A 25111-nucleotide genomic window follows, 5' to 3' on the forward strand; every position below is an offset into this window, starting at 1 on the left:
TTTCCTCTCCCACTTCCCACAGCCCAAAGGGCCATCAGGAGCCAACTTCAGCCAAAGGCACCCGAGGTACCAGTGTACAGCAAACTGTGTGTGTGCCGGGGAGTGGTGAATGCTGCCTCACCTCCCACTGCCAACACTCGCAGCCAGGACTCCAAGCAGGCGCCGTGGATTCACTACCAGGAGGATTCAGTTAGACCAACCCTGGTGGGCTGGCCGGAAACCCACTCAGCCATCCTAAGGAACACTGTTTCTATAGGAAAATGCATACCAGGTCCCAGACTTCTGGAATCATCTACTGGTAAACTAGAGACAGCATGAGTGGAAAACACAAGTCCATTTATAGTAAAGGTAAGGAGAAGGTCAACACGGCCCAGATTCCCCGACCCTGTTTCTGTATTTTCCTTTATCTTCATTGTTTTTCTCCTTTTCATTCTCCATTAGCCCACTGTGGCAGGTACATAATCTCCCGTCAACTTGGGCAAAGGGGGGGAGTCTAACCTGTTGATTAGGTAGCGGCTTGATGACCTCATTTGGAGGCACAACAGAGATAAATAGCTCACTGGGGGCCAGACACACTCTTTCTGCTTTGTCTTCCTGCTGACAAGACACACGGAACTATGCTGATGGAACCAGAACCCTGGAGCTGGAGAAGGCATGTGGAGACCCACACCAGCGCCGAGATATTTCCACCGCCACTGGATCTAGAAGACTCTCTACCCACTGGCCCGTGATCTTCCTGCATTCAGCATCATTGCAGGGGTTGCGTGAGTCTGAAGAGGACTTTATAGACTGGTATCAGACCTATGGGCTAATATCGGACTTATGGACTTGATCTGGACTGGGTTGGGATGTTTTCTCAATACACAATTGCTCTTTGATAGAAAGCTCTTTCTCTCTGAATCTGTTTCTCTAATCAACTCTAACATACCCAGTTTCTAAAATACTACATTTCTTCTTCTTAAAATACTAAATTTGAGAACATCCACCGGTTCAACAGCTTCTACGTGTCCACTTCGCGACTGGTGACTCTTCAAGCTGTCCAATTGTCCACACACTCCTTTTCCTGGTGGCTGGACACCAACTCCCTGTCCCCGGGGTTCCATGTACTGCAAGCTGCTGTCAGCAGTTTGAGCTCACGGATAGATGTGAACAGAGCACGCTGTGCAAGGCAGACCTTCTTCACCAGGTAAGCTAAACTACTATTGAGTTTGAAGAAGGGCTGCACAGACTACTTTTGCTCTAAGGCTTACAGATGATCTCAGGGCAGTCATTTCAAAGCGGCTCATCCAGTCCCCATGGTTCCAGAAACCTGGATTATATGAGAATCTGAAATTCTGTTCTGCATTCAGCTATTAACTCCTAAGAGATCCTCCATAAAAGATAAACATCCCAGAATATGTGAAGATCAGTTTGGTCACAGACCTACAGCATTCTATATATCTATTTCAGTGTTCTAGTGTGACGACACTTTTTATTTTACCACATGAGGGAGCTTCACTACATCTGTGGGAAAATTCCACTATGGTTACTTCTCTGTACTTCTGCCTAAAACCTCTGTGTACTGTTTTGGGGATTTCTTAGCGCACATGCAACACAGATACAGCTTTGAAAAGGCAGCACCAGGGAATCATGACCACGTGCCTTGGCACACAGGGCTCGGAAGCAAGTTCAATTGGTTAAGCGGTCTCGTGCTTCACTGGCATTTCCTTACCACCCCTGAAGCACTCCTGGGGTCATGGTTATGCTTTGGGCTGCCGACTGCAAGGTCAGCAGTTCAAAGCCACCAGCCGTTCTGCAGGAGAAAGACGAGACTTTTGACTTCTGTGAGCAGTTACAGCCTCAGAGACCCACAGGGGCAGTGCTGCCCTGCCCCCTCGGGCCACTGGGTGTCAGAATCCACTCGACGGCAGCGAGTTTGGGGTCTGCAGGCATAAAGCAACATCATTTTAAAAATAAATAAAACAACCCCCAAAACAGGAATCGATATTCCTAGGCATTTTTCTAAAAGTAAGAACTATTACACATAAATACTATATTATAGCACATAATTTACAACAGTACAATCAGAATCTACAATTTCCATCAACTGATGGCTGATTAAATGAACACCGGTGAGTTGTATTATATTGTTGAAAAGACCGGGCTGTGCATCTGCATTAATAGGCGGAGCTTCCGAAACTATTAAGACCTGAACACCAGACTAGAAAGCAGTTGCTCCAGCAAGCCCCCTGGTGCCACAGCGGCTAAGTGTCGGGCTATTACCGCAGCCCATTGCCCGATTCCATAAAGATTACAGCCTTGGAAACCTGGGGTGTGTGTGGGAGGGGTGTGGGGGGGTGTACTTCTAAGGGTGTGTGTGTGTGTGTGTGTGTGTGTGTGTGTGTACTTCTAAGCATCCTTAAGGAGTCAGAATCCATTCAACAACAGTAGGTAGGCCAATTTGATCACTCAACAGCATCTCACTCACTCACCCACTCACTGCCAACGAGCTGATTCTGACTCGGAGCCCCGACCGGACAGAGTACAACCACCACTCTGGTTTCCGCGTCAGTCGATCTTTACAGGAGCAGAAAGCCTTATTTCCTTCCCCTCCAAGCAGCTGCTTGTTTCAAACTGCCGACCTTGCAGCCCAACACATAAACCACCACGTCACAAGGGCTCCCCCTTCCCAAAGTGAAGAGTCTTAAAAACTCATCAAAAACGGTTCTGTGGAACTGGCACTACCTACAATTCTCATTTTAACAAAGTATGTTACTTTTTAAATGTAACAAACGTACATGGCGGTTTCCAGCAGGGAGGAAACCATGGGCGCATGGGACTCACGTAGGCTCAGCTGACGGGACTGTCGACCATTGCGGCAGTTTGTTTGTTTTGTTTTGCTTGGGGGGGAGGGGGGACCAGAATCAAAAGCCTTGCAGGGCTCACACCCTTCAGCTCGGCGCTTTCCCTTTTTGGAATTGATTGTTGAGGAAATAATCAAGGGCCTGGACAAAACGTGAAGTTTCCCACAGCTTTGCGCATCCAGGCCAAAACATCAACATCAAGCCAATCTGGAGAGCAATAGGAATGTCCGATCACAGCACAGCAGCTGGCTACACCAACCACAATACGCAACGCGACACCTGACAGACAGCAGATAACCACCAGGGAAACTCCGGACACAGAAACAGGCTCGCTTCCTGTTACAAAAGCCGGCTATCAAATAATCCCGGTATGATTTCAGTGGGGAAAATAGAGCGCATGTACATTCACAGGGAACCAGAGACTAGAAGAATACAAACCATGCTCTCTGGAGTTCAACAACAGCGTGAATGACATGGGATGGTTTAGTTTCTTCTTCATGGTCTCTGTGCGGTGAAACTTTGATATGTACACATTTTATTCTTATCCTCTAGTTCAAGTTGAGCAATGTTTTCAGAAAGTGGTTTTTATCAATTTGTCACATTATCTACTTCAGAGGGGGGGGGGGTCCTTTGGAATTCACACACGTCTTCAACTCTGAAGAAAAGGCATTACACGTTGAAGTATTTTCCTATCCAGAACATAAAAATCTTCAACGCGACCTCATTTATTGAACCCGGAGAAGTCGAGTCAAAGACCACACACCTGAAAACGGTTACCGAATCAGAGAGAGAGCCAACAGCAAGATCGGGATAGGAATTTCTGTCGAGGTCCATATTTCCGGCAATGGAGTATCCAAAATAAGGAGTCTTACCCTCGAGAACCTGCAATGAACAAGACATCAGAATGGGCATTGGGTCAACAGCTCTTATTAAGATGCTTTGAAAAAGACACACACTTTTCTCTGGAACTGAAGTGGAAGAGTTCATTGATGAATTAGAATAAGCAGCTATGTGCATACACAACCGATGCTTTGTACATTTCACCGAGCGGAAGTCATCGGAGGCGCACAGTATCTCAAGGAGGAGAGCAGACATTGGAGGAGGTGGAACACGGTGCGAGGTCCACCTGGATGTTTCCAAACAAAGCTCCCTGATCTGACCTCTCTCTCAAAAACAACTTTTCTCAGAAGTCATTTTAAAATTTTGGGTGTCTGCATTTTTCACGTAACCCTGGTCATCTCTTTCATTTGCTTGGATTCATTACTATGTAGCATGCTACTACTGGAAGCATGTCACACCTCTATCCCTTTAGCTTGTCAGGGCAGGAATATTTCTTTGATTTCAAACTTAATGAAGATATCTGATCATTTAATTGGTCATTGTATTTTTATCTATTTTCCAGGTTGTCTTCTAATAATACGTTACAAAAACAAATTCCATGCTACCCTAGATCTGATTTAAGTAAAACATGATTCGTGTGAAAATGCACTTAAACCTAAGTAATGTAATACAAGGCAAAAACCTGAGTCCCTTATTGTGGCGATCTGGGTTATTCAGTTACCTGTGTTGGCTTGGTATTGATTCCATTCGGGGACCCATGATAAATGAAAACCTTTCCCATGTCATCATAGGGCGCTCCAACGGCAATGTCTGTAGACAACAGCACATTTGGACAGACATGAAATCTTTAAAACATCCTAATACAGTGTTTTAAAATAAGGTGCTATAAAAACCCACTGCCCTCCAGTCAATGCTGGCTCGCAGCAACCCTGTAAGACAGTAGAACTGCTCCTGTGGGTTTCAGAGGCGGTACATCTTGATGGCAGCCAACAGCCTCATCTTTCTCCTGAGAAGCAGCTGGTAGATTCAAACTGTCGAGCTTGCAAATTAGCATCCCAATGTGTAACCCGCTACGCCACCAGGGTTCTTTGATATAAACACTCATTATTTTAAACAACCAAATTATCTATAAATCTGTTACTTACCTGGGTAGCCATCTTGATTAATATCGCCAATATTTGTAACTGCAATGCCAAACATAGAATCTTTGGTTCCATTAAGACGAATTGGCTTGACATTTTTCCATCTGCCTTGCTGGTTAATGTAGACGTACACTGCACCACCGACTTCTCCATCCCTATCAAAATACTGTGGGGCTCCAATAACTATATCTTGCCACCTAGAAACATCATTAGGGAACAAACTGTGAACCGTCTGCTAAAATAACTGAACATTTAGGAAAACAGTACCAAACCAGGTATAAAGGATGCAAAGAGATACGGTAGAAGAGACTTAAACAAACAACCCAAGTAGCCTAAATACATGCTCCCTCAAAAAGTATTTAGAGTAAGAACATGAATCTAGTTCCCAGATCATAATTACAGTGCAGTGGGACTCCCCGAAAGAGTCCACACTGCCCTATCCAAACTGGCACCAAAAGCCACATCTCTGGGTGTTGTCTTTGCCCCCACCCCAGGCCTACTTTCGCCAGGATATCCTGGATGCTTCAATAGCCCCTTAAGAAACCAATGAACAGACCCATGTAGGAGTCACTGGGTAAAGTTAATCACTTTTTTCAAACTTTCATCCCCATGGGCCAATGATCCTGAGACAGGAGTAGAATTCTAACGTCACAAATCTCATCCTCCATCCTAGAAAGGATAGGGAATGCCCGCTGACGTCATACAGGTGATGGGGAGGTGACGGGGTGGTAAACATCTAGCGGCAAGATAATGCTTTGGTTCAACTAACCTGAAAAGGCGGCTCTTCTCAAAGGCTACAGAGGCCAGCCAATGAACTGCCATCTAAAACCACCTAGCCCGCCCTTACCCGTCTTTGTTGAGGTCCACCACTGCCACGTCATAGCCAAACGAAGAGGCCAAGCCTTCCCCGTCAAAGATGTGCTCGGGGAGGAGATGTGTGGACTTCATGTCTCTCTTTAACAAGACCACAGCTCCGCTGTGATTGGCTCTTGGGGCACCAGAAACGAATGTGAGCTCATCTTTAGACATAATGCCTTTCCCTGAGTCCAACGAAAAGCCTAGGAAAACAAAAATACAGTCTCTCTCATCGACCCTCGACTTCCGGAGGCACTGCCATTGGTGGCGCCGTTGCTCCCTCATCCTCTTGGTTCATCCCCTCACCTGGACCCTCCCACGAGCGGTCCTATTTGTCATACAAGTAAATTACGCAGCTAAGAGATCTGACACAGGTACAGAGTAGTAGGGCCTTCCCACTGCTTTCTATGGATATTAAGACTTTAAAAGACAAGTCTCTATGCATTTAAAGTTCATGTAACTTGAATCATGAACTATTCATGCGCACTGAGAACCCATCTGAACTCCATTTTCCAAAATGGAGGTAAGAGGAGCTTAAGTTAGGGATTACTGTGGGTAAATTGTGTCATATGCGGAAAGCACAACAGTTGACCGACAGTGCAACTGAGCTTATGTGACAGGGCTCTGCTACAATGATGAAGATTTGATTCATGAGGTGTCCGTATACTTTGGTCTCCTTGGTAACTGGGCAAAATCAAATGCTAACAATCATTAATATACCATAGATAGCATTTTATTAATTTGGACCAACCCCATTCTCAGACACAAACATGCAAACAAAACCACGACTGATGGATGATAGGTAGTATTTGAGAACCTCGTATGCACAACAGAGGTGAGCAGATCATCGCTGGCCTTCATGACACTGTTGTTCAGAAGGCAGCCAGCCATTGACACGCCTAATTATAAGGCATCAGACTGAATTCGGGGGATGCACAGTGAGATTTGGGGCAGAGGACACATCTAAGTGCCCGCTCAAATCGAGGACATCTTTGCACAATAAAGGCAAAGCAAGGTGCAGAATAATGTACGCTCTCCCCCGTTACGGGGCTGTATTAATGAAAAAATGTCCCCACGGCTGCCGAGTTCTCAAATTGTGAAGTGAGTTGAGAAAACAGGATGAGGCACGAGCTTAGGACAGGACTCTGTCATCCAACCCAGTTCTGCAAAGCAGCTAGACAACAGAGCTCCCCCTACGGCATGCTTTGTGTGGGCTGCTCCACTTGAAATGGAAGAGAAAATAAAAAAGGTTTATGCTCTGTATGGATCAAGTCTTTGTTTTCAAATGACCATGACACCAAGACAATCTATTTGCCGCCGCGTAGGTCACACACCTAGGTAGCTATTCATCATCACATCAGGGGATGTGTCAGGTGGCTCCCTGGGAGGCAGCGTTTTATAAACAAACTGATCGGGATCGGTATAGGAAATGCTGGTCAGAAACAGCAGGCCTGAGCACACACACGGGACGCAAGAGATGGAGGGGAAAAAAATAATTATGCTTGGTAAGAGGCCGGGCGGCTGCAGCAGGCTGCCAAATGAGGAGGCCACCGTTGCAGCAGCAGCAGCAATATTTGCTAGCTTCTGAAACCTCAAGCAGATCATTTTGTTCCCCAAACCCACCGAGATCTTTTGAAACAACAGATTCACAAACAACCAAAATATAACAGGGAGAGCTTGGCCCCCCACCCCTGCCCCTCAAACAAACAAAACCAAACTCCCTGGCATCCAGCCCATTCTGACTCACAGCAACCCTACAGAAGAGGGCAGAACGGGCCCTGCGGGTTTCCAAGCCGGTAACTCTTTACGGGGGCAGAAAGCCTCGTCTTTCTCTTGCAGAGCCCCCGGTGGTTTCCAACCGCTGACCGTGCGATTAGCAACCCAGCGTGCAATCACACCGCCTCCACCCTGCAGGCACCCACTTTTGAGAAGATTCATTCCGAGCAAGTGGCAAATGTGTTCTCATAAAAACCGTTTACTCCTTTAAAGTGGTCTCCCAGCAACTATGGTGATCAAATCCCTGGGCAGCTATCTTCAAGACCAAAGCGTTGGTTTCTTGACCAGAGCGATTAACACGAAATCTTGTTTCACCATAAATACTCTCTAAATAATGCATTTGCAGTGAGAGGGGTTGTCTGTTCAAACAGATTTCAAATAAAATATTGGTGTGCTGGTACTAGCTACCTTGAAAAGGATTTTATCTCGAAAACTCCTCTTCTGTAACTGAGACTAAGTCACTCACCCGAGTTCCCTTCCTGCCCTGCAAGGTCACTAACATCCCATTCACACACCCAGCTTGTCGCCTCTCCTGCTTCTGGCCTGTTCACCAGTCTGTCTCTGCTGGGTGGGGAGATGAACGTTCACCTTTGGATGAGGAAATTAATCCAAGCTGCAGTTTTTCTCATTGGCTAGAGGGCAATATCACCAATCATATTGTTGGGAAGATTAAGTAAGTAGCGCACCTGATATAGTCACCTGCCCTGTAGCACAAGGTAGATGCTTAATAAAACACTGCCAATGAGTTGACTCCGGCACATAGCGACCCTATCGGGCAGAGAACTGCCACATGGGTTTCTGATGCCTCAGATCTCTGCAGGAGCAGACACAGCCTCGCGTTTCTCCCACGCAGAGGCTAGTGCCCTCAAACCACTTCTCTCGGAGCTAGCAGCGCAGTGCGCAGCCCACTGTTCCACCCGAGCTCCTTCTACAAAGAAAACCTCACTCACTGCTATGGAGACGATTCCCACTCTCAGGGACCCTATAGGGCAGAGGGGAACTGCCCCTTAGGGTTTCGGAGGCTGTGTATCTTTACAGGCGCAGAAAGCCTCGCCTTACTCCTGGAGAGTGGTGGCGGCGGGGTCAGACTGCTGGCCTTGCAGAAGTTCAACGCATGGCCCAGCAGGGCTCCTCCAGTGTTCAATAACCACGAAGAATTTTGTTCTTCTTTCTACACTTTATCCCCACTTCACTTCTGGGGGTGAGAGATGGGACTCTGAGAATGTTTTCACAAATCAAAGTACAGTTCAATCGCATCTCAGCCTTTTGGCTAAGATCAAGTGTAAAAGGATCGTTCATATGTATTATACAATTAGACTTTTTGCTTTCCCCAGAGGGTGTGTTTTTACTAAGATGTTGTTTAAAACATTCCTATCTTGTTTTCCTTCCCTTTGTCATCTTCCAGAGTCCCAGTGCTATCTCTAAGCATAGGCGTATTTTTCTCATGATTTTTAAAAAAAATAGGTTGCTATTTAGGTTTTAGGAGATTTTTTACATTTCCCCCCCAAGAAATGCACAGTAATTATTCTTTATGTCAACTCATACGAAGAAGCTTTTAAAAGCTTTTGTGTAATTACCATAATGCACATGAATAATTTAGGACCCCATTAGAAATGCAAACAAGCTTTAGGAGCTAAGGAATTGGCACTTAGACACAGCCTGGCTGTCCTTAAAGCTGCTTTAAGCAGGTCCTGCTTTCAGCCCCGGTGCCACCCCACCCCAGCGCTCTGACATGGAGGCCCCAAGCCAGAAGCAGGCCAACCTCTGGAGAGCTGGCAACGGCAGAGTGAGGGCCTAGAGGTCTGGAACTGCCACGTGGGAGCGGCTCCAGGAGGTGGCGGAGAAGGAGAGCGTGGGGGTAGGAGCACCACGAGGCACGTGCGTGTGTTCCACCAGGGCTGAAGGCGTGGGGCCACCATTAGCTCAGCAGTCGGGTTCTCTAGCATGGGGCATAGGCATTTTAGGAGGTAATAGGTTTCTCCCCACCTTGAGGGAACCCCAGGTCAGGGGGAAGGATTCTAAACACCAGTCAGGTCCCTTCAGGATCCCCAAGATTGAAAGCCAATAGCGGCCGCAGGCCCTGGTTCCTCCAGGCTGCATTCTCCGCCTGGGCAGGCCAGGGTCCTGGCCCCCAGGAGGGGAGGGTCGCAAGCAGGGTCTGCAAGGCGGGCACGCCGTCTCCGTTCCTTCCTACCTAAGTAACTGTTAGCAGGGACAGGAACTAGACTTTCGTCATGGTTAGTCTCTCCACCGACTTCATAGGGCCCATCTTCGAAGATGTTCATGTCAAAAAAAGTGTTATTCTTTTGCTCTACGCGAACAATCCCTAAAGAGGTGAAATGGAAAACAAAACAGAAACATGATGATGAAACAAAATAAAAGCAATGGTTCCTCAACGCATACAACCTCACTGCTCTCTGTGATACAGGGCGACGAGGTTGAAGGAAGAAAAGGCAGCGGAGAGAGATGACTTTGAAGGTTATTAAAATTAAAATAACAATGATAACATAAAGCTTTGCTTCAAAGAAATGTGTTGTACCAATTCTAAAACATTATCCTATGTCTTTTCATAAACTATGATGCCATGAACCTAGATGGAAACTGGAATAACACCGACTCTGCCAACACTTTTTAAATCGGTTTTAAAACACTTTTTAAACCTGTGCAAACCACTTTTTAAATCGACATGAGCTTAATACACGTAGTATTTGACATGCTCTGTAATCCAAAATTAACTTAGCATATCTTTTGTCATACAGAAATGAAATTAGCATTTTCATCTCTCCTTTAAATTAATAGTATCAACATTCGATCTTCTCAAAAGGCTCACATTTAATAAAAAGGCAGATATGTAAATAAACTCAAAAACATAATTTAACTTATTTTCAATTTGATAACTTTTTTCATTTTCTTCTTTTTTGTACTATTCATTAGCTCCCCAACTTTTTTAAAGGCCCCTACTTTAGAAAACTGTTTAGAAAATCAGTTAAGTCATATTGTTGATAAATTGAAATATACCTAGTTGGTTGTTTTGCTAAAATGGTATCTATTCTTGCAAAAATAGGAATGTTTCTAAATTTAACATGTTATTTCAAAAGGAAACTACTCACACAGGTACAACCTACAGCAGGTATAGCAGAGGAAAATAATTTCTAACAGGAAGTAAAAACTGGCTTTTTTTTTTTTTTTAGTGGAAAAGGGACATTTTTCTGTTTTTCCTCACTGTTGAAAAATTATACCACATGGTTTATTTTAACATAAATATCTCACAAAAGGTCTCATGCCCAAATCACATACATTCCCTCTCATCATGAATTAAGAGTTAGAAAAATCCTTTACGATGGCGTGCCTTTCTAGATTTACCTCAGTTTCACAGAAGCTAAACTTTTAGGTCAGGAACTGGCCAGATTCAGTCAGTTAAGAGTGAGCCATTCCCTCTCGACCACCCAGTGCTTCCTTTCCCCATAACACGCAGCAATGGTAGATTTTCCTCAAGGTCTATGAAACGATTATCTCCAAGTCCCTCATTTGCCTGACATCTGCCCTTCTGAGTTGATGCATTTATTAACAAAGCACAGTCTTTGGGGATAGACTGAAACAAAAGGGACAGCTACGATGACACAGTGTCATTTATACAACACACTAAAGATTGCCATCCAAACCCACTGTCATCCAGTAGATTCTGACACGGAGTGGGTGACGATGCTGCAGAGCAGGGTAGAGCTGCCCCATGGGATCGCGGGCGGCCGTCTCCATGGAAGCAGAAGGGCACATCTTGCTCCCAAGAGATTTGAACCGTCAGTGCGCGCATGGCGGAGTGCTTTAACCACAGCGCCACCAGGGCTCCCGTACATGCTACCATTCAGTTCTTCACAGTGTTCAAGACATTAACTTAACATTAAAATCTCCAATAGCAAAAACCATTCCGTTATGTTAATGGCTATATTACTACACAAAAGAGGGGAAAAAAATCAACTGCTTATATCCATGAACATTATGGGTTAAGGGGGGAAAAAAGCCCCCAAATCTTTCAACACTAAAATAAGTGTATATATTTTCACTCACATTTGGGTTTTTCTGAAGAATCACACTTTAGAGAATTTGATTTCTCCTACCTTACTTCCACAATACACAAATAAATGCCTTGTGACATACCTGGTTCTAACTTCCATGTACTAAACCATAGCACATCTTTACAGAAATAGTATATACGTTCTAATTTCTGCGCCTGTCAATGGAAATGGCTTACCTTTCCAGTTGTAAGTACCCGGCGCTCCAAACACAATGTAATGAAAGTCTTTAGTGAAAGTAGCTGCCACCCCTTGCTGGCAAGAGCCAAATTTTTCATGGCCTCTCAAACGACCATCGCAAAAACTCCAGTCTCCTCCATCCATATCATCTTCAATCCTGAGATTCTGGCTCAGGACGTAACACCGCCCAAAGATGTCTCGGGTTTCCTGCTTCGTATTCACATGCTGCCTCTTTTCGTACCGGTGAGCACATGTCTGCAAACATATGGAATAAAGTAGCTGTGTGCGTGTGTGTGTGCGTGTGTGTGTGTGTATCAAGGAGCAACACTGTTGGTCATAAATAAAGCAAGCGGTTAGTGCTGACAGAGAAAAACCAGTTGCCATTGAGTTCATTCCAGTGTCAGGTGCTCCCACCTGAATCAGAGTAGAATAGCGTTACACCGAGTTTTCAAAGGCTGCTTTTTTAGGAGACAGCCAGGCCTTTCTTCGAAGGCACCTCTGGGAAGACTCAAACCTCCCACTTTTGGGTTGGCAGCAGACCATGTTCACTGTAGGCACCATCTAGGGACTCCAAGAATAAATGTGTTGGTGTTCAACCCAGGACTGGATCCCACGCCTGAGATGCTTTCCCCGCCTCAGAAACTGAACGCAGTGCTGCTGAGGCCATTCCAGCTCACGGCAGCCCCAGGTGGGGTTTCTGATACCGCGAGTCTTTATCACACAGGCAGCCTCGTGGTGCTAGTGAGAAGTGGCCGGTGAATTTGAACAGTCCAACCTTGAGCTCACGGTGCCCCCAGGGCTCCTTGACTCTTTCCCAATGTGTCCCCAATCACTTACCTAGCGTCTAGAAGCTAGAATTCTGTCTTCTCTTCCAAATAGTAAATGCCGATCTATAATCCATAGACAATCCGTAACATGACTTCCTATCACTTCTTCATAGCCAGTGTCCTGAGTCCACGCTGGCTCAAGGACAGGACAGAACAGACCCTCAGGGTCTCCCAGGCTAACTCATTATGGGAGTAGAAAGCCCCATCTTTCCATGCCCTTAGCACATAGATAAGGGGAAACCCATCCTTACTTCACTCATTTTCTTAATCTAGCCGACTTTCAATGACCGCACAATGGTCACATAAACCTGCGTGTCACACAAGCCAGTCTGTGTGGAGGGGAGACGGCACCGATGTGCTTTCATAGGGATTACGTACGCACGTATGAAGGGTGTGTACCTTACCCACTTGATTTTCTTACAGTCACCTACCTCCCTTACCTTCTAAACCTTGAGATTACCACCCTCAAATGTTAAACACAGAATTACACTGCCTAAAGAAGTGGAAGAATTCACTTTCATTCGGCAGGCATTTGGGGTTGCCCCTGGCTGACAATATCTCATCATATCCCAGTCATTTTCCCTTGAGTCGCAAAACTCCATGTTTAGGCAAAAAAAAAAAAAAAGCAGGGTTCCGCACACAGCTGTTTGTTATCATTGCCAGGTCACCTGTCCAAGCCATCCTCTCTCTTCTCTGGGACCCGCTGGCGAAGCTCAGTTTAAATGACAAGAGTATACTTTTGACGGGACTGTCTGCGACCATGCTCACATCTTTACAATTCATCTCTAAGAACAACGTAGCTCCCAGAGCAGAAACCATTTCTGGTTTTACTTTGCCTCAAAAAAAAAAAAAAAAAAAAAAGACTACCTAGGGCTTACAAATACCTTCTCTTAACGTGAAAAGGGCTAGAGAAAAGCAGGTTGTGAGGCTGTTCAAAAGTGAATTGCAGGGCAAGTAATGCTTTGATTTCTCCCTGACGTGAATCTGGGCTTTAAAGCAATGCAAACTCCATGCAGGTCGGCGTTGTATCTGTTCTGTCCACTGCAGTGAGCCTCAGGGTTCTGGCTCCCAAATCGACACTCAAAAGGTTTGGGGGATACACAATGTGGCAGTTACAACATCTCCTGTTAATGTGGCAAAGGGGTGGGATCTAGCCTGTCAATCAGGTCAGAGCCAATCATGCCTCTGTGTGGGCATGGCCTTCTCCTGAGGATTCTGGGAACTCCTGTTTTCCTCCCTGGAGATAGGACACACACTCTCTCTGCTACACATTCCTGTTGAAAAGCAACATGGAGCTTTACTCATGGCAGCCAGAGCCCCGGAGCTAGAGGAGCCATAGAGAGGGAGACCCACGCCAGCGCTGAGATGTTTCCACTGCCCTTGGATCCACAAGACTTTCCAGCCACTGGCCTGTGATCTACCTGAATCTGACATCATTGCATGTGTTGCATGAGTCTGAAGAGGAATTTATAGACTGGTATCGGACATAGGGGCTAATACCGAACTTATGGACTTGATCTGGACTGGGCTGGGATGTTTTCTTAATACACAACTACTCTTTGATATAAAGCTCTCTCTTATACACATGAGTGTCCTTGGATTTGTTTCTCTAGTCTACCCGGACTTATACACACACAAGCCTCTCACACTTACCACAACTTTGCCCCCTGGGCCCTGGCTCTGGACCGTGACACCCATCCACTGATCCTCCTTGCTTTCCGATGAGGGGTCAGCTGTGAACAAGCAGCACAGGTCACACACACACAGTCAACGTGGCAACAAATCACAGGAACACAAGAAAGTAGGTCCTACTGGCTCCACTCCCAGCCTAACCACTCTGTACACGCAACTACTCGGCCTGGAGAACTGACTGCTTTTCTCAAGAAAATGGGTTAACCGGGTTATCTGTGAAGAGTCTTCCTTAGAATTCTTTCCTTAAAATGCATTGTCCTTCATGGTTGTCTATTTTATCCCCCAATCTACCTCGCCTTCTCGGACACCAGGGGCCTGAACACAAAATGGTAAGTGGATATTGTGAGACTGAGGGTTAGCCCTCTGACGTATGCCCTTAAAGCAAGAATGACACACGATGATCCGCTACAGTGAAACTTGCGAGAGCCAGAACCTGTAGAAGGTGGAAACCTGCCAGAGAAGGACAGCGCGTGGATTCTCCCCTAAAACGAGTGGCAGAGAAGCGGTGAGACTGCCGCCCGTCAAAGGCAGGAAACCCCATGAGACCCAGAAAAACAAGGTAGTCCCAGCTCTCCTCGGTGTCCCTGTGTGATCCAAACTAACAGAAAGAGGGGCTTCTTCTCGTCACCCCAGCAAACAGGTCACCCCAGCACACACGTTTTACTGCTGCACATGAGACGGGAGGCTACGGACTCAGATTCACTTTCAGTCTCATCGTTGGCAAGTTACATTCTGGATCAGGGCCAGGGAAGAGAGCAGTGTGTTTATTTTTAGCCCCCAAAGAGCGAGAAGCAATGAAGTTCACCGTGGGCACACGGTCGTGTTCCTTCAGATGCTCTGCCCTTAAGCAGCTTCCAGTTTCTTCTTCACAAGAAATTCTGACAGGGTTTGCTTTCGTTGTTTGCGTCCCTCGAAGCAGGGGTAAGAAATCTTCAATCTTCAAATATTACGAAAACATAAGAACTAAACTAGCTTAAGTCGACAAGAGGGGGGTAATGGTAAAATGTAAAGAATGAGTTAAGTCATGATATTGAAAGTGCAGAGGTTTTGTTTGTCCTCTGTATAGATCCACGTATTCAACACATTTCCTACAGTCAAGATGTATTGTTATTAATTTTTCTCACTGGTTAAAAAAAAATCTATTTCAAGCTGAGAAAGCAAGTGAGGAACTCAACATGAATCAGCAAATCGACTCACACAAAGCAAGTCAAAATTTGGCTTGGAGCGTCTCAGGATTCCAATGGAGTCTGCCAAGCCTACAGGAAATCCGGCAAACTGGACACCAACAGGACCCCATCCCAGGGCATCCTCCAGGCCCCCAGCGCTCTCCCAGAGCAAGTCCCTGCTGTGACAGCAGGGCCATTTGGTCCATACTGATGGCTCTCGTTTCTAACACTTGAGTAATTTTTCTGGCCAATGAGAACAGACGGCTGCTAAGTACTGGCATTGTGTTGATAGTTAGATGCAGCCATCCTCTACCTAACAGAACAACAGCGCTGTCTTTCGTCATCCTCACAACTGTTCTTACAGTGCGAGCACATTCGACTTCCTGACAGCTTGGAAGCTTCCTGCAGGATCTCAAGACAGCACTAGATGGCAACCTCCACACACGGTTTCAGCTCAGAAACCAGGACTAGGCGAAACTTCCCAGCGCGCTGAGAAAGTGTTTTCAGGGCACACTGAAAACACAAAAGCAAAACAAAACAGGCTGCCGAGGAGTTGACTCTGACCCATAGGGACCCACCCGCCAGGACGAGTAGAATTGACCCTTGGGGTTTCTGAGACGGTGGTCTTTAGGGATGTGGACAGCCACCTCTTTCTCCCGCAGAATATCTGGTGAGTTAGAACCGCTGACCTTCCCATTAGCAGTGTAGCACATAACCACTGCACCACCGGGACTCCTGCCCTCCTCACTGCTATTGCACTTAAAAGGTTTCCTCTCCCCAAGAACAGATGCTTGCACCCTTTTCCTCGGATCACGGAAAAGGCAAGCAGGGCACAGACGAGACAGCCACATTAAAAATGTAATCAGGAGAACGCACCATCGTTATCAAATTCAATCCGTGAGCACGGCCCGTGGGAGGTGATGTCACAACTGTACAAGCCCCCCGTCCGGTTGGCCCTCTGCCTCGGAAGGGCTTTGGCCTGAGGGGCTCCCACCAGCAACCTGTTGACAAAACAGAGAAAACGTTGGAGACTGGAGTTTAATACAAACTAAATCAGTTAGTCAGGACACCAAGCAGTCACAGAACTATTCTTCGCCCCAAACTCCAATCCCAAACCCACTGCCATTGAGTTGAGTCTAATTCATAGCGACATTCCAGGGTGTTTTCCAAGACGAACTGAGGCAGCCAGGCTCATGTCTCACAAAGTGGCTGGTGGGTTTGAACCGCCAACCTTGAGGTTAGTAGCCCAATACTTAACCCCCAGGGCGACCAGAGCTCCATGTTCTTTGCCAAGGGTCTACTAAATCTCCATCAGTCGAACAGGGAGGGAGAAGAAAGGTGGAGTCGGTGACTGGTTCACCAAGCCAGCAACAGAAACTCCCAGGAAGCTGATTCCAACTTACAGCGAGCCTTAAAGGACAGCATGGAAACTGCCCCCTGTGGGTTTCTGAGAACCTAACACTCCTTGGGAGTGGAGGACCTCGTTATTTTCTGCGGAGGCTGGTGGTTTCAAACGGCCGACCTTGTGGTTGGTAGCCCCAACGCGTAACTCACTGGGTCACAAAAGAAGAAAATAAATTTTCTTTTAATTTAAATAAAGCAGGACTATGCTCGCCGGTTATGACTGCTTCTCTCTATTATGGGTCTCTGGCTTTAAGAAGGCCTCTTTTTCACACAATATACAGTCTACATCAAACTCAAAACCAAATTGCACTCAACAGAGGCCGACTCTCACAGCCTCCCCTCCCAGTGCCATGGCTCCAACTGGGCCTCTCCACGGGATTTCCGGTGGTTGGGAACTTTTGGAAATAGATGGCGAAGGTCCTTTTCCAAGGTGTCTTCTTTGAATTCAAACTACCAACCTTCTAGTTCCCAGCCGAGAGCAATGCTTTTCCCACAGGAGGGGGGGCGGGGGAAAGTGGGCTGTGCTAAAGTTAATAATTGATCGTCGTGTTAAAGTACTTGGAGGGGTAATTTTGCCTCTATCCTTGGTTTTCAGCGATTTGGATCCTAACCTGTACTTATGATGTAACTCAACGGAATTGCCTTCTTTGGCAGCTCCCAAGCCCACGCTTGTTTCGGCCTTCCTGTCTTCTCTGACCAGCTCCTCAGCCAAACGAACAGTGCCCTGCCAAAGGTTCGGGGCTCCGCAGTTTACGTAGCACCACGTAGGTCCCAGGCCTCTCCCTCCCCAGGGCGAGTCAGTTCTTACAACCTGGGTGTCACCCAGTTGACTTTGAAGCATAGCAAACCATCGAGGGCAGAGCAGCCTTGCCACCCCGAGTGCCCCCGGGCTCTAATCTTTGTGGGTGAGAACCACAGGTCTTTCTCCTGTGGAGCAGGCTCATGGCTTCAAACCACCACCTGGAACACGTTAACCATTGGGCCACCAATACACCTTTCTTCTATAAGAGGCTCCCTAAACCAACCCACCATCCCTAAGGACAGCGGAAGGATCTCTAGATGCAGAAATAGAGGCCTCCCAAGGGACAAAGGCACAGACCCCTAGGATCCCCCAGCTAAATCACCGGGGGTGATGTTTCTCCACTCTTAAGCTGCCTTAGTGGACACACAAATCAGCATCTTAAGGAGCCTGGGGATCCCAGGCAGAACAAACGGTCCCCACACTGGGCTGCTGACTAAGCGGCTGGGGGTGGGGGGGAGTCCCTGCAGAGTCCCTCAGAAGGGGGTCTGTTTCTGAAACCCTTCAAGGCCAGGTTCTCCAGCAGCCCTGAGTCAGAGACGCCTCGAGGTGAGTGGCCCCGCCCAGCGAACCGGCAGAATCAACACAGGCTCAGAATCAACAGGAGGAGGACGGCTCAAGGTGTTGGCACGCAGTGGTGCCGGAGGGAAGACGGGCAGCTGGGAGGGCTGAAGGTCGGGGAAAAGATTCAGTAAAGGTTACCAATTGCATAGGGCTACGGAGCAATCTTGTGACTGTGCGAGCCCTCTCCTCCTTCGCACACCTTGGGAGGTCCGCAGGCTGCCTCCGGCAGGTCCTGCCCTCCGACATTTGCTGTCTGGGACACTTAGTCCTTCCTGCACGGGGGTGTCATGCAACACTGATGGAGTCTCCAGGGATGGGTAAAGAACCGCCCCTTCCCCCAACCTCAGGAGGTGCCAGATCCTCGAACCAGTCGGGAGATCGGCAGACGGAACCCACCGGCCATCAGTGAGAGAAAAGGCCCTGAGACCGCAAACCACTTAACACAGCCCACTCACACCTCTTCACCGGAACAGGAAGTCTCATCTTACTGCGAGGAGCTGCTAGTGATTTTAAACTGCTTTACAATTTTAAACTAATTGTTAAGTCTTGCTATTCTCCTCCATGCAGAGAATTCGGTCTAGAAAACCCTAAGGGCAGGTCTACTCTGGGAATTACGAGGGACCGGAAGCGGCCAGGAGGAGAGACAGTGTGGGGTGGGTATTAGGGAAGGGGCGCCATAACCTGCCTGGAAGGGAGCAATTCCCCACGTGGGTCAGCGGAGCAGACGCTGCCCAGTTGAGGCTCGGTCAAGGGCACCAGGGGCATCGGAGAAGGAAGGTGCCAGAGAAAATGAAGGGGCATCAGTGATGTCACAGCATCCCTGGCAGGGGTCTGCAGTCTGTACTGCAGGGCTCGGCAGGCACATTCATGGGACAAAGGGTCAGATTGGGACACATGCCACTACACTTGGAAGGAGTATCCCTGGCTTCTGCCCCACCATTGTGCCATGCATGGGGACTAAGGGGTGTTTCTCCTGGGTTTCCCATTGTTAAGAGGTGGGGCTTTGTTCTGTTACCACGCAAGGGCCCACTTCCTCCTGGCCCTGCTTGCTCTGCCGCCCTGAGGCAGGCTTCCTCCCTCTTAGGAACCTCATCCTCCCACCCGGCTGGCTAACAGCAGGCTGACAAGGCAGGCAGGTAACTTGAGTCGGCTGGCATATTACAGGTGCTGTGTAAGCAAACTCTCGCATGTGTTTACATCAGACCCTTATGAAACAGGCTTTCCACTCCAATGAAGAATGAGTCTGCCAAACCCACAGGGGCCGTTCGACCCTGCCCTGTCTGGTGGCTAGGAGTCGGATGGCAGCGAGGCTCTGGTTTTTGGTTCCTGCTGATGAAAACAAGAGTATATGGAAGGATGAAAGCAGCCGTAAAGTTTGCTAAGAGAGAATGCTACAAGAGTAGCGATATGGGCCCAGAGTGCCACCCTGTGGGCTCTGCCTGTACCCAATGCCAACAGCATCCTTTCTCTCAGATGCCTAGGCCCTGAGTTGCCACCCAACCCCGAATCTGTCCCACGTAGGAGATGGCGGCTGGGGGCCTCCGGGCTCTGGGCCTCACGCTCTGAGATGGCCGGTGGCGAAAAAGCAGCCACTGAACAGCAGAGGGAGCCCCTGCTCCAGCTGTTCCACGTTTCCAGAGGGATCCCTTTAAGGAAAACCATGGGGGTGGGGGTGGGGGTGGTTAACTGGATGAAGTTGGCAGATCTGAAGTCCTAAGAAGGTAAGGCAAAGAAGCACCTTCCTGAAAGAAGACAGTAGCCCCAACTAGACTCAACAGGTGGCAGGTGCCTTCATCCTCAAGGTAATGTTATCCACAAGGCAAGGTTCTTAATTCACAGCCTTAATCACAGGAGGTCTCGGCCTATCGCTGAAGCAATGCCTGTGGAGAAAAAGTGAATCTAGCTCCTCATTTACGGACTGCGGTAGGTACATAATCTGGTGTCAATTTGAGGATTAAGAGTGTAGGGGTGGAGTCTAGCCTGTCAATGAGGCCTGTGTGGCATGGCCTTCTTCTGAGGATTCTGGGAACTCCTGTCTTTCTTTTCTGGAAGTGGGAGACGCTCTCTGCTCACTCCTTTGGAGACTCTCTACTGGTAAGGTTCACTCCCTGAGAGACATTTCTGAGAAGCCACATGAAGCTACCCTGAGGCAGGCAGAGTTTCGGAGCTGAAGGAGTCACGTGGACACCCCTGCAAGAGCTGAGAGACTTCCAGCCCACGGGGCCCGTGATCTTCCTGCATTCGGTGTCATTGCATGTGTTTCATAAGTCTGAAGAGGATTTGTGGATTTATGGATTGGTATCAGACACATGGGCTAATATTAGACTTACGGGCTTGATCTGGACTGGGATGTTTTCTCAATATTCAGTTACTCTTGTATATAAACCTCTTTCTTATACACATGAACATCTATGAATTTGTTTCTCTAGTCTACCCAGACAACACAACTATCTCATTATCTGCAACAGTCCTAGGGCAGTGCCCTCCAAGGAATGGCACAAACATGAGCGAGTCAGCATGGGGAGCGGGCCACATCGTCGTGACTCAGGTTGGGCTGCTTGCAACAAGGTCGGCATTTCGAAATCAACAGCTGCTCCTTGGGAGCATGACCAGGCTTCCTACTCCCGTAAAGAGTCGCAGCCTCAGAAACCCACAGAAGCAGCCCTCCCCTGTCCTACAGGGTCGCTATCAGTCGGAACTGACTCGGTGACAATGCATTTTGTTGCTTTGTCTTGTCCTCGGTGGAGACTAGGCTAAGCCTGGTCTGGGGCACCCTCTGCTGGACACCCTGAACACTAGAGGCCCAGGTGATGACCAGACCACGTGAGGAACCTCAGCCCCAGAAAACCTCTTCTACCACAGCTAGGGCTGGCACAGAAAGCCCAAGACCACTGGAAGGCAGGGGGAGTCCGGAGGAGGGTTGGAAGGTGCCTGGGAGGCTAGGGAGAGACCGTGAGAGGGAAGAAGGATTCGTGGGGCTCCAGGGGGAGGGTAGGCAGGGCATGAATGAGGTCCCTGCTCAGGGTGGGTGGCAGGAGGCTGAGGCAACATCCAACCGTCCCTCCCACCTCCAACCCCGAAGGCTCTGTGGTCCTAAGGAAGGGGCGCTTGCCATGCCACATTTCCCAAGATCTACCAGGGGTGCCCAAAGGGCAGGGCTCACATAACGAGGATTTCATATTACCAATCAAGCTGACAAGGGAGGCGTGGAGGCAGTATCAACAGAGCTGTGTCCAGTCACACAGCACCACCAGGCAACAACCCATCTACTTCCTAATCTAAACCACTGGAGACGGTGGGCACCAGTTCACACACCACCAGCCCCAGAGCTGACAGAGTAGGGGCAGCTCCAGGTGGAGGGCCTGGCAGGGGGCCGGGGGAGGGGACTCAGCTGGGGTTTCTGCTCAAAATCCCCCCATGAATGTCCTTTTCTGCCCAGGAGACAGCTGTGTGTGAGCACCAGGATACGCTCTGGCACGTCCAGGCCAACACTCACGGTGACTCCAGGGCCAGACAGCTGCCAGGCTTCCCTTGTATGACTGAGCCAGCAGTGCACACAGAGCAGCCGAACCCAGCAGCGGCAGCATAACCTTGAGAGAGCGCAATCAGGCAGTGAGTTGCGACCTTGACAGGGAAGTGGTAGAAATTAAACAGTCGGTCCTAGAAGCCTATTCTCAACTCAGGTCAAAAGAAAGAAAAATCATAATCAGCAAAGGGCTTGAACGAAGATGTCTTCAGACACCAAGAGAATTACTTTATAAATTGCTCTCCACAAGGCCAGGACACAATTCCCTCCACAGAGTCTTAGACTTGCATGGAAATAAAAATTGCTAGGTGATTCCAACATATTAGAAAATCGGGGTTTACAACCTAGGGCAGCACTCAAAACCGGTAAAACCACGGTATTTTAAAAGGTGAGGGGAAAAATGAAATACTGAAAACAATGCAAGAGCGGCTAACTGTACAATCCTGGTATTTAGTGAGGCTCTGCTCCAAGGTGGAGCATTTGGCATCTAGATCAGAACTGTTGGCCCAAAGATTTAGGACCGACCCCCAGTGCTATTACCTTGGGTGAATCTGCTGCGAAAGACCGTGTTAAGGTGTTCAGAAGCCAAATGACACTGTGAGGAGTAAGGGGGACCTGACGCCAGCCAGGCTATTTCCCATCACTGCACATACTCGTGAAAGCGGGAGGCGGCGTGAGGGAGACCAGAGGACCGAGGCCTTTGAATTACGGTGTTGGCGAAGAATACCGACCGTGGCATGCCAGAAGGACAAATCTGTTTGGGAGAAGGGCAGCAAGACTCCTCCTTAGCAGTGAGGGCAGCAACACTGCATCGCGCCTACTTTGGACACGTTGTCAGGAGAAACCAGACAAGGCGAAGGCCAGCATGCTTGGAAACCCTCACGGAGATGGATCGGCAAAGTGGCTGCAACACGGAGCTCAAACAGGAATGACTGAGAAAGGTGCGGGGCCGGGCGGTGTGCCGCTCCGTGGTGTGTGGGGGTCACTAGGAGTCAGCACCGCTTGATGGCGTTGGACCACTCATGCTTATCCGAACCTCAGATTCAAGTTCTCCCCCACATGGAACGTGTTTGCTTTTGCACAACTACTTCAATCACAAGTTCTAAAGGCTGAGGCCTTTGTTTTTTAACTCGAGGGACAATAGTAGCTGTGCTTCATTGTCTCTGGCAAAAATCCATTTCCTTATGGATTAAAGACTGCCTCTAGCCAGGGAACTTTGTCCACGGAACAAAAATGAAATATTGCTGCCTTTAGAACAAGGCCATTATTATTGCTTAATTTAAAACACGGCGTCGTTTGGCATGCCCAAATTATGACTTCCAAGTTCAGAAGATGGTATGCCTGTGACAATTAACCCTTCACATGCACATTTAACCCTTCGGGCTCGATTCTTCATCCGATTAAAGTAGTGTATAACAATGACAAGGACGGGAAAAAGGCAAGACGACCTTATGGGGGAAAGTCAGCGGTCACACCATGGTCCCCAGCTCCAGTCTCTGGGCACACTCCTTAAAGAGAAACCAGCCTACAAACAAGCCTACTTGCCATTCCCCCTCAATGCTTAATGACGCGGCTCCTTTAAATCTTGTAGGTGTTACCCTTGCAGGTGGACATTCATTTTTATCTCTATCGGTCCTCCCCCATCAACGTTGGACAAGATGGCTATTCTCCAGTTGGTGACAGCACCTTCTCCCAGACATCCCATCCCTCTGGGCTACCCCAGGCCCAGCCTCCAGCCCCTCATCTTTCACGCTGTGTTAGGCCTACAACCACTCACTGCTGCCTTAGAACCACAATTTGGGCCGTGGGTGCTTTCCCTCCTCTTTACCGGGGACTAAGGTCAGACGCTCTTGGTCTCAAAGGAGAACGTTCCTGGGATCCAGTTCCACCTGATTTGCTTTTCTATACCTTCTGCCACTTGCTCGGGGTCTTCCACAGGTGAACCGTGACTTCGGCTTTTCTTGGGACTTCTGGGTGCCTCGCTTCTTCTCTACCTCTATTCGGCTGGTCTTTGGTGGGTGCCGATGAGTCGGTCCTGATGCACAGTGACCCTACGCACACCTGATGGGACCCCTCCCTGGACTGCACCATTCTCACAATCGTTCCTGAGTTGGAGCCCCTTTTTGCGCCCACTGGGTCAATCTATCATGCGGAGCGCCTTCCTCGTTTTTTTCCCCCGCTGCCCCTCCTACTCAGATGTACTGTCCTTCTCCAGAGATCGGTCTCTCCTGATAACATGGCCACCGTACGAAAGCCGGAGTCTCACCCACTTTGTCTCTAAGAAGCATTCTGGCTGGCCTACTTCCAAGACAGTCTGTTCTTTGGGCAGCCTGTGATACTTTTGATATTCTTCACCAACATCATCTTCCGGATTTTTCCCCCTCCCTCTTCCTTAAACGTCCACCTTTCACATGCATGTGAAGTGAAAATACCAGGGCTTGAATCAGGTGCACCTTAATCCTCAAAATTACCTTCTTGCTTTTTCAACATTTTATTCTAAGCACCCAGACACACTTTATAAAGGAGAATCTCTTCTTTGCTACACTTCCTCCCAGGAGGCTCAGAACCTCCCGCTAGTATGGGAACAGGCTGGTTCACCACGCCTCCTGTCCTTCCTTAATCTGTTTTATCTGATCACCTACTGTGCTCCTTCAGGTCCTGGTCCCCTCTTTCTTCCAGTTTTTCTCTGAGTGCACAGGGTCATTCTTCGTCCTGCCGCTGCACGGTCACTCATTTCCAGCCCCTGCCTGACCTGGTAGTTTCAGCAGGGGAGGGAGCACGGGGCAATCCACGCACCATCCACTCCAGACGGTGGCTTCTCCCCATCAAGGTCATAAAGCAGGTCCTGTAGGCTTCCTGCGTTTCAGACACCAGTCCCTCAGTCAGTGGGGAGGCTTGCAGAGCCTGGAGCGAGTCTGCCTCTCCGTCTGGCACTTTAACCACAAGCCAAACTCCAGTCATTTCTTGAAGGACCAGCTCTACACGTCCTGCCTCGTTTTCCTGCAATTTGAAGGTGGATGTTTCCCCCTCCTCCACTGCTACCACCTCACATCTCTATTATCCTCACCACCACCCTCCTCGTCCACCCTGTACCCCACCCCCGCCACATGCCCAGTGTGTTTAAATCTAAGCCCACTCCCTCTGTTGGGGAGATGAGGCTCCTGAACACTAAAAGGTGGGGTCTGTGCTAATGTAAATATTTATTTTATTTTTGCTAATGTAAATATTTAAACTAAGAATGTAAATGAGGCAGTCAATTGACACTTCTGTTTGCACCTACAGAAAATCACATATGGTAGGCATTCATTTTTTTGTTTTTTGTTTTGTTCTGTCTTGTTTTTGTGCATATTATTATCTCTGCAGGTCTATCTAGATAAAATAGGCAGGATAAACAATCTGGAGGAGAAAACAACGGGACTGATGGTTG

At 48.2% G+C, this 25111-nt stretch overlaps 1 protein-coding gene across 1 annotated transcript in view; it reads right to left on the reverse strand.

Moving 5' to 3' along the window:
- The window catches only part of ITGA6 (integrin subunit alpha 6), a 47904-nt gene extending 31512 nt beyond the window's left edge, over window positions 1–16392 (reverse strand). Inside the window, exons 1-8 of the mRNA XM_045297936.1 lie at window positions 16268–16392; window positions 14187–14266; window positions 11706–11961; window positions 9651–9782; window positions 5673–5883; window positions 4829–5022; window positions 4405–4493; window positions 3515–3725 (exon numbers count right to left, since the gene is read on the reverse strand). Of these exons, the coding sequence (XP_045153871.1) occupies window positions 3515–3725; window positions 4405–4493; window positions 4829–5022; window positions 5673–5883; window positions 9651–9782; window positions 11706–11961; window positions 14187–14231 (1138 nt within the window). The 5' untranslated portion in view covers window positions 14232–14266; window positions 16268–16392. The remainder of the gene's footprint in view (window positions 1–3514; window positions 3726–4404; window positions 4494–4828; window positions 5023–5672; window positions 5884–9650; window positions 9783–11705; window positions 11962–14186; window positions 14267–16267) is intronic.
- Between the last annotated feature and the right edge of the window lie 8719 nt (window positions 16393–25111).

Source organism: Echinops telfairi, unplaced genomic scaffold (assembly GCF_000313985.2).
Source record: "Echinops telfairi isolate 266 unplaced genomic scaffold, ASM31398v2 ScPeMD7_4;HRSCAF=17, whole genome shotgun sequence".
NCBI classification, from domain to species: domain Eukaryota; kingdom Metazoa; phylum Chordata; class Mammalia; order Afrosoricida; family Tenrecidae; genus Echinops; species Echinops telfairi.